The sequence below is a fragment of the Furipterus horrens genome, unplaced genomic scaffold (genome assembly GCF_987537825.1).
Source record: "Furipterus horrens unplaced genomic scaffold, mFurHor1.1.pri manual_scaffold_6, whole genome shotgun sequence".
NCBI classification, from domain to species: Eukaryota; Metazoa; Chordata; class Mammalia; order Chiroptera; family Furipteridae; genus Furipterus; species Furipterus horrens.
The window spans coordinates 49,023,614-49,033,383 of NW_028327176.1; the positions used below are offsets into that span (position 1 = coordinate 49,023,614).

A 9,770-nucleotide genomic window follows, 5' to 3' on the forward strand; every position below is an offset into this window, starting at 1 on the left:
TCGGAAGCCCTGAGCCAGCGCTGCCGCTGCTATATAAGTGGGGGGGCCGCGGTTTGGGGGAAGCCCGGCTGCGCTTTGGAGAAGCGAGAAGCAGCCGCTCGAGGCCGGTTCCAACAAGTAAGAGCCCTACGGCCCCCCGACCCCTTTCCCGGAGGTGAGCACCCGGAGCCAGGAGCGCGGGCGCCTGGTTCTGCGAGGCGCGGGGCTCCCCGACAGCCAGCCTCCCCGCCGTCCGCGCGCCCCCAACCCCAGCGGGCGAGGCCCCCCGGCCCCCCGCAGCCGCCGCCGCCGCGCCATGCTCCACCTTAACGAGTTTTCCGCCTCCGATGCTCTTCTGGTCAAGTCCTCCGAAAGCTGTTGCTCGGAACACAGCACCGAATTGCCCCGACTGCCTTCCAGGGACGCGGCCGCTGGCTACGCCGGAGGTAAGGAGCGTGGCCGGGGTTGCTCAGACGGCGGCGCAGTGCGGGGGCGCACGGTACCTAAGAACAGGCAGGGTCTGGGACGCAGGATATGAGGGGGTAGGGACCTTAGGAAGCTCAGGGGAGTCTTGGGGTGCGCACCGACATTGTCATCCCCACCGGGCCACCAGCGCCTCCACAGGAAATTGTGCGTGTATCAAGGTGTCCTTTTTGCCTGTGCACGTGTGTTTTGCGTGTGCATGTTTTTGTGTGCGTCTTGGGGCGTATGCTGGCTCCAACTGGATGAGAATATGCAAAAAGGCACTTTGTATGTCAATGCGCACCAAAGGATCTTTGTGTAAGGGCTGCAGACTCCGAGGCACGCCCTTTTGTGTGCCTTGAGTTGATTCCTGCTTGTTCCTCAGCAGGCGACTTCTTGAGCTGGGCTTTGAGCAGCTGCGGCGCCGGAGGAGAATTAGCCAACTCTTGCTTCCTGGAGGGGCCTGCGCCCACCTCCCCTCCCAGCCTCAGCTACAGCGGGAGCTTTTTCATCCAGGCAGTGCCCGAGCACCCGCACGACCCGGAGTCACTCTTCAACCTCATGTCGGGCATCCTAGGCCTGGCACCTTTGCCCGGCCCTGATGTGCCAGCAACCCGGTCTCCACTGGACGCCTCTTTTCCCTCAGGCCTCGACGCCTTGCTGCCAGGTCCACCGGACCTTTACTCCCCAGATCTGGGAGCTGCTGCCTTCCCTGAGGCGTTCTGGGAGGCCTCGCCCGCGGCTGGCGCCCCCTCGCAGTGCCTGTATGAGCCTCAGCTCTCCCCACCCGACATCAAGCCAGGCCGCCGGGCTCCTCCGGCCTCTCCAGCGCTGGACACTGCCTCGGCCTTCAAAGGTCTCTATGCTCCTTGGGAGCTGCTCTCGGCCGGGGGCCCCGGGAGCTGTGGTTCACAGGGAGGCTACCAGGCCGCCTCCGAGGCCCACTTCGCCCCGATGGGGACCAAGATTGAAGATCTGCTGTCAATCAGCTGCCCCGGGGAGCTGCCCGCTGACTCGGCCAACAGACTCTACGCTACGGGGGCTTACGACGACGCTTTCCCGCTGGCCTCCTGTAACTTAGGGGAGGGGGCCGAGGGCCTCCCGGGGCTCTTGACCCCTCCTAGTGGGGAAGGAGGGAGTAGCGGCGACGGCGAAGAGTTTCTGGCCGGTACGCAGCCTCAGCTTTCCCCACTGGGCCTTCCCAGCGCCATGGCGGATTTCCCCAAACCCGTGGTGGCAGACATCCCTGGGAGCACTGGCGTGCCTGAGCCTCCTGGGCCGCCCGCCCTGTTCCCCTCAGTTAAGGCGCGGCGCAAGGGGCGCCGGGGTGGCAAGTGCAGTGCACGCTGCTTCTGCCCGCGGCCGCACGCCAAGGCCTTTGCTTGCCCAGTAGAGAGCTGTGTGCGTAGCTTTGCACGTTCCGACGAGCTCAATCGCCACCTGCGCATCCACACGGGCCACAAGCCCTTCCAGTGCCGCATCTGCCTCCGCAACTTCAGCCGCAGCGACCACCTTACCACACATGTGCGCACCCACACGGGCGAGAAACCCTTTGCATGCGACGTGTGCGGCCGCCGCTTCGCGCGCAGTGATGAGAAGAAACGGCACAGCAAGGTGCACCTCAAGCAGAAGGCGCGCGCAGAGGAGAGGCTCAAGGGTCTTGGCTTTTACTCACTGGGCCTCTCCTTCGCCGCCCTGTGAGGAGGAAATAGGTTTGTGGATTGGGGCGCCGCTGCCCGGCGCGCTGAGGAAGACGAGGCCAGTCCCCCTTCTTCCTGCCTCTTTCCAGCCCGCCCCGGGGCCGGCCTCTGGTCTGGCTTCCAAGTTCCTTTGAAGCACCCGCCGCACACTTTCCATTCAGCACCAGCTCCGTGGACAGCTCCCGCTGTCCAGGCTCTGTTGCCGCTAGAGCGGCTCTTGGTGGAAGTCCTGTCAGGCCCCCCACTGAGCAGGCATTTCCTTGGGACTCAAGGCAATGTTTTGTACTTGGCGCACGCCCTATGCTGTCCCCCAGTCCCCCACCCTGACCCCAGACAGGCTGGGGCAGCGCCGAGCCGGTCTCGAGCGGTATTTTGTACTATAATGTCATTTCCAGCAGCCATTGGATGTAACATTTTGCTTTGGGGTTATTTCCTTTTGTTGTTGTTAATTTTTGTAAAGCAGACGCTACTCTCAAGCAGTTGGCAAAACTGTTTATTTTTGCAATTAAAATTATTGTGCTAAAAGCTTACTGAATCTGCCATCCAAGCTCCTGACCCTTCCCCTCCCCTCCCCTCCGGAAAATGTATGCCAGAAAAGCAGGGAGTTCCTCACACTCATGGAGTCATTACCCACCTCCTGTCAGGCACTGTGGCACATAGTAGGTATTTAAATAAATATGTACTGAGTTAACAAATGAATTTAATCACAGCTAGCCTAAAGGCTCAAGGTGTTTCTCGAAGTTCTGCATATATTATCCTCCTTAATCCTCACAATCCTGAGTGCAGCGTTCATGTACTCCATTTCAAAGACCCAGGAAACAAAGTAGTTAACTTTCTGGGTAAGCCAGTTAGGAACAGACATGGTCAATCTCAGATCTCTCTGGCTTCAAAGCTAGTGATTTTTTCCCCAACCTTAGAATGGCGGATCCTCCACTTAATAGAACGGTTAGGAAAGGCTTCCTACTAAAAGGTGAAATAGGTTCTGCAACTAGAGGGAGCCCCAAGCAGTAAGGACAGCAGCAGAAGACGGCAGTACTTCAGTGCTGTTTGTGAACACCCAGTGTGTTGGGTGGCACAGAGGCTCCAGCAAGTGCTTGTGCATCTGTATGAGACTCCCATGCTATTGGTGCCAAAAGGGGCTCAGTATTCATCTAGACTATTGATGGCAGAGCCAAGTCTAGAGAAGAGAGAGTGCTTGCCAGAGGCTCATAGCCACCTTAGTTGCTCTTCCCACAAAGGATCTTCCCCAGGAGGCAACAGCCCCCTTATCGTCCAGTTCTTCACCTGCCATCACCCCTTTTCTCTAACTCCTCCAGGCAAATTCCATCATGGCTTTGTAGGTAGAGGGTGCAGCTAAGAGGGTGGGGAGGAAAGCATAATCCAATAAGGGGGAAGGTGGGGTTTCACTTGGTCCCCTTCACTCCCTAAACTCACAACCCAAAAGCTTTTACACTCTTTCTGGCCACCTTGGACAGACCTTGGGACATTTAAAGCCTGCCATGCATCCCATCTTTCCTGCCCAACAACTCCTGTCTGCCAAGGAAAGGATAGGGCCTGACAGGGGTCTTCATTCTCTTCTCTTCTGAGGTGTGCTATTCTTGAATTACAGCGCTGACCATGTAGGTGGGTGTCATCCCGCAAAGCCAAAGCTCACCAGTTTGATTCCCAGTCAGGGCACATTCCCTGGTTGTGGGTTCAGTCCCCACATGGGATGCGTATAAGAGGCAAACGAATGTTTCTTGCATCAATGTTTGTCTTCCTCTCTTTCTCCCTCCCTTCCCCTCTAAAAAATAAATAAAATCTTTTTTTTTATTAAAAAAAAGGAGGGAGACTTACAGTCCTGTGGTGCCAGATCAACTCAGCTTCTGATCCTTTGGCTTCTTTATTCTTTATCTCTTCACTCTCAGATGTGCCCACCCTCCACCCCCACAGTCCAGTTGACCAGCGACAAAATTATTAAGTCAAACGTTCTGCCCATTTCTCTCCCCAGGTATTAAGTGCTTTCATATGGTTGAATATCTTGTATCTAATAAACCAATTTGTGATAAAGAATTTGATATTACCTCTCAGAAGAGTTAACATTTTTTTAAAAGTAACCTGCAGAGGGCAATGTTTAACCCTAGAGAAAGGCTCAAATGATAGACCATCAGGTATTGTAATAGGTTAAGTGGTAGATTCATGGAGACAAGATAATGATGACTTATTATCTTACTGTTTAAGTGACCACACTTTTCCTTTATAGGCATGAACCACCTGACTTCACTTTCTGTGCAGAGTAGGTAAGGAACAGCACAGAGGTTCAGATTTCAAGCAGCTGGTCCCAAAACACACAACCTGAACAAAGGAAGAAAGGCAGACAGGCAGGCTCTTGGGTGGGTGGCCTCTAATCACCTCGCCCTTGCCCACCTCAGCAGCATTTCATCTAGTACTGTCCATTCTGTCATGCCCCATCTTGTCCTCACACCTAACTAAGCCTAGTATCACTGATGAGAAAGTTGACTTAGTGGTAGTGCTAGTACCAGAGCCCAGCTTAGTTCTAGAACTAGGAGAAGTCCTTACTATTACTTCCAAAGGAAATTGCTGCATTTTCTGGAGTGTCCCCTAGGGATACTGAGAGAAAAGAATGCTGAGCAGGAGACAGAATTAAAATAAAACAATCAGAAAATCAACCCAAACCCAGGACCCAAGCAGAATTAGGGACTAACAGCTCATTTTCTTCATTTGCTTCTCTTTTTCATTTGGCCCTCAAAATGTGGGTGTTTTCTAGATTTGGTTCTGAGCGCTCTCCTCTTCTATTTCAACACTCTGCTTGGAGAGCACATTCATCTACCACTGCTACCTTGATGACTTCTAAGTCAGCCAACCCAGGTCCCTACCCTAGCTGTAGCCCCTTGGTTCTGACTAATGAACACCTTCATATGTGTGGCCTACCACCATTTCAAATACAATTTGTCTAAAATCAAATCATCCTTCCATATACTCAATTTTTGCTAATAGTAACCATCATTTGTTTGGTTCCCTAGACTCACTTTAAATAACTATAGTTCTCTAGGATTCGCCTTTGACCCCCTCCCCCCACATCCAGCCTGTTGTTCAGACCTGTTGGATCTCATTGAAGTTCTTCAGGGTCTTATCTACTTTTATTCATGGCACCTTGTTTCTTTTTATGCATCACAATTTTTATCTTGTAAACTAATCTTCAGTGAGGATTTACCTGGGCACTAATACTTTGTGACCTGAATTGAGGGTATGTTTCTCTTGAGCAATTTTGTATTTGTGCCAGGCACTCCAGGAATATCAGCTGGTGGAGATCAATCTTTATGTTAATTTTTTTTGGACTAAGCTTCCTGTACCATGCAGGTGTGGAGTTCAAACTCTAATTCAGGCAGTTATAAATTCTCAGAGGCAGCCCCTCCTACTCTAAGCAGAACCCAGGTCAGGACAGACAAGCAATTCATGTATTCCTCCCTCCCCATACCTCCTGGGGCTGATCACAGCACATCTCATGTTTACATTTCTTGGTCTCAGTTCCTTTGTTTTGGTCCATGTAGATTTTCTTTCCTTCCTTGTAAACTCAGTTAAGTATTTCAGGACTCTATTTTGTGAATCAGTTTACATATTGTGTAGCAGGAGGGTTTTGAGGTTATCTTTTCAACAATATTGCTGAAAACTGAAGCCAGGAAATGTTGATTTCTCTCTTAAAATATTTCCCACATTTATCCTCTCTGTGCCTATTGCCAGCACCTCAGTGCATGCCACCCCTTCACATTCATGAACACGTTGGCTGTGACAATCACATAGAATCTCATAATATTATAACATGTAGTGTGAAGGAGCTTATAAGAACATTCTATCTGACCCCTCATTGTATAGAGGAGGAAACTGAGGCCCAACAAGGTTGCAGATTTTCTCAAGGACACACAGATGATAAGAGACTGAAGTGGGCCTTGAATCTAGGCCTTCCAATTCCAAGGCCAGTACATATCCACTTATCCCATCACTCCACAAGTATTATTGAGTAGCTTACCATATGCCGGGCCAATGGTTCCCTTTTTTTTTTGGCCTTTCCAGTGCACCTGAGGAATTGGATACACACATATCAGTAACAAAGGCTCACTCAAAGTCCTGATTCTCACCCTAGAGAGACAGGAAACAGTAATAAACCTGGTGAGGTGGGATATGGGGGAAATTTTGCAAAAGCAACCCATAATATCTTCTATTTCCTCCTCCTTCACTCCAACCCCTGTGCCCTGTTTGAAACAAGCCTGCAGTATATCCCATGAAGAAGTGGTCCCTCTGCCTCCATTCTGTCTCCTTCCAATCCACATTGCACATCACTACTGTAGTAGTTTCCTTAAAACATTATTCATGTTGTTTTATCCCAAACTGGGATAAAAAATACACTGCATTTAGAGCTTTCCATATCTGACCCAAATTCGTCTTCCACCCCCCTCTGTCATCTCTCCCTTTGCTCTGCCCTCTCTCCTCCCCTCATGTGTTATTCAAATCTTTCAACCCGCCCTTGAGCTCCCTAAAGGGCAAACACCTTGTCTTATTCACACCGTGGCTGCCATATCACCAAGCCTACTGTCCAGCACACTTAAATGTTTATTTATTGTATGGACTCATTGGCAAAACACCTAAAAGGAAATGGGGGAAAGGGGAAGGAAGAAAGGGGGTTAAAGAGCATGAAGCAGGGAGAGGATCAGGAGGGGGAGATGGAAAGAAGCAGGATTGAGGCCCTGAGCCAAGCCATTGGGTCCCATGAGTGGGACCACACTTTTGATTAGTCTGTGCCTTTTCAATTCTTACTGAGCCCATGATTCTGCCTTAGCTCTGAGCCCCCAGATGTGTTTGTCATTCAGTTTTCTCTCTCTCTGTCTCTTGGTTTCTCTGGCCCACATGGAGTGGGATTCAGTTTAACATTTTTAGAATTGTGGTTCCCATAACAACGAAGCAGGAACTGTTGTCTGAAATGTAGCATGGGCACACACATACACATGTGCATCCCACATACCTACACATGTGCACCCGCTCATACACAATGTACATCCACATGTACACACATGCATGAATTCAGACATACACATACTTGCAAAGGTATGCACATGCATGTATACACACATACATAAAAGCGTGTATACCTACACAAGCATACCCCAAGTTGTTTTTGCATACAGGAGGCACAGAGTGAGAACAGACATACATCATTAGGACAAAGGTAAAATCAAGGCAATATATGGATATTTTTGGCTTTCTACAAAAGCAAATGGATTTAGGGAATCTGCATTTGGCAAGGGAAGGCTCAGTGGGCCTAATACAGCAAAAGGGTGGCATGAAGTTACTGTATTTAAGCATAGACTTTGGAATTGAATAACTTGAATTCAAGTCCTGACTGTGCTCTTTTTTGAGCTCTGAATTTTAACTTCCTCATCTGTAAAGTGGGAATAATAATAATACCTACTTGATAGGTTTATTGGGATGATTGAATAATATGCATAAAAATGATTAATATGATGCTTAACACTTGGTTAATAGGAACTGTTGTCATTTAGGTCTTAGGAGAAGTAATATCTCATTTGTTCAATCCAAGAAGACTTTCTGGAGGAGGAAAGAAATTCAGGTGCTAGGGGAAGCAAGAGAAGATATGGATCAGGGGGGCTGGGGTTTGACCTGTCTGGCCACTATTTGACTACAGTCCTTATTAAATTTGCCTCTTCCCAAGAATGACCTGACAAGTCTAAAAATTATCCTTTCTGATACTACATGTCCAATGCCTCTGCCTTAGCAGGAATAGGATGGGATCAAGGACAGTCCCAATCAGCCTTATCTACTAGAGAATTCTGGGGCTGTGCTGGATTTCTGATCTGCTGCAGCTGCACTGCCCCTCATGACCTTGGTGCTCATCCCTGCCCAAGCTGGTCTCTGTGCCTTTGTCCGTTCACTACCCCTAGCCTGACATGCCATTTCTCCTTTTCCTCATCCAAAGCCCAGCTCAAGTCCTGGGCTTGGTAATTTCAACACCCTGTCTGATTTCTCAGGCCCCACCCAGCCCTGTGGACTTCCTCCAAGCCTAGGACAGCCAGATTGTTCATATTTCAACAGCTGGATAGGCAAGCCAAGGGCCAGGACTTCTCCCCTACTAAGTTTGAGGTGGGGGTGGGTGGGAAAGAGCCTGGGCTGGAGGCCAATGTCCCTTTTCTCCTTTCTTAAGTCAGAGATAGGATTTGTGATAGGGACGTGTGTTCCTAGATGGCACCCTCAAGGGCAAGATTCCGAGCCACTCCCAGCTCCCCTGGTTCCCTACGGATGGCCTGAGAGAACTGACCCAAGCAGTCTCTGCGAAGACCATGACCACGCATTTGACTCGAAGTCACCAAGTGCACAACCCAGGCGTGCAGCTCAAGAGGCCGCTTAGGGACCGTGGTGCATATTCCAGTAGCGGTGCAGCGCGCCTTTCCTCTACCGATTATACAGAACCACCTGTCACAAGATTTGCCTCCGGGTGGGGAGGCCCAAGCCAGAGCGGTAGGGATAGGGCGGAGAGCTTCGGATCAAAGGTGAGCAGCAGAGGCCACAACTGCAGGTGCCCAGGGCAGGGAGAGTGCACTGGGCGGTTTTGGGAGCTGTGAAGGCAGGAACTCAGGACGCATGCCGTCCGAGCGGTCCCCGAACCCCGAGGGTGGCGCCGCGGACCCCTCCCCCATCTAAGCCACCTTCAAGGAAAACGTGGGGTCCCGGCGCAGCCGCTTCTGGCGGCATCTGCCGCTCCCCAGCTCGCAGGAGAGCCCGCCCCGGAGGAGGGGCCGGCTCCGCCCCACCTCCTCACTGCCTCCCTCCCCCTTCCCTTCTTTTCCTCCGGCAGCGCGGCCCCTCCTTCTTCCTCCATCCTTCCCCCACCCAGTTTGTGGGCCCCTCCCGCTGCGACTGGCTGGGAGACTCCGCCGCCCCCGCCCCGAGAGGGAGGCGGGGGCGCGAGCCGCAGCTGCCACCCAAGGCTGCGGAGGGGATCGAGATCCGAGGCCCCGAGGCGGCCCTGCATCTGGACCAGGCACGCGGGGGCTGCCCGTGCACCCCCATCCGAGTGCCGTGGGGCCTGGCCTCGCGGCGGCGGGGTGGAGGAGGTAAGGGCGAGTCGCGGGCGCGCTGCAGGACCACTCCTGGGAAGAAGGATGCAGGGAGGACCCCAGCCTTTGCCTCCTCTTCCTCTTCCTTCTCCCCTATAGTCCTCTGGAGGCCCAGAGACAGCCAGACCCGACCGGGAGGGAGTCTGGGCAGGCCTAGCCAGAGCCAAAGAAGGGGTTTATTTAAGGAATTAAAATCAGAACAATTTGAGACCAGGCTTCCCATCCCCCCCTCTCGCCAGTTGCTCCCCGCGCCAGGTTGGGGGGCGGGGCGGGCTCCAGAACCTACTGGGACTCTGGACCTTGGAGAGCGGGGGACCAGGGGGAAGGAGGAGCACCCTCAAACCTAAGCCTTCCCCACTTGCTTCTGAAAGGGGGTGGGGGAGGGGCTTGGTGCTGAGGCCTGGCTGGGCACCTGTGTGGGTGTCTGAGGGTAGAAGGGTTTAGGTGTCTGCGGGCATGCTGGTGTGCACGTGTGGCAGTCTGGAGGTGTGCATGTGTGTGT

The 9,770-nt window shown here is 52.2% G+C and overlaps 1 protein-coding gene across 2 annotated transcripts; it reads left to right on the top strand.

Moving 5' to 3' along the window:
* Positions 1-58: 58 nt before the first annotated feature.
* On the top strand, positions 59-2,671 carry EGR4 (early growth response 4). Of its 2 annotated transcripts, none has more exons than XM_090281430.1 (2): positions 59-425; positions 827-2,671. In XM_090281430.1, exons 1-2 carry the CDS (start codon positions 296-298, stop codon positions 2,140-2,142), a joined length of 1,446 nt encoding a protein of 481 aa, XP_090137556.1. In that variant the 5' UTR covers positions 59-295; the 3' UTR covers positions 2,143-2,671. The 2 variants fall into 2 exon arrangements, with proteins under 2 accessions (XP_090137556.1, XP_090137555.1); XM_090281429.1 differs by having other exon boundaries at positions 147-425; positions 830-2,671.
* The last annotated feature ends 7,099 nt before the right edge of the window (positions 2,672-9,770 follow it).

What these genes read in the sequence shown, in the direction of transcription:
- EGR4 (XM_090281430.1), top strand. Translation starts at nt 296, where the DNA reads ATGCTCCACCTTAACGAGTTTTCCGCCTCCGATGCTCTTCTGGTCAAG. An exon ending in GGCCGCTGGCTACGCCGGAG is followed by an intron (nt 426 to 826) that starts GTAAGGAGCGTG and finishes CTTGTTCCTCAG; the next exon opens with CAGGCGACTTCTTGAGCTGG.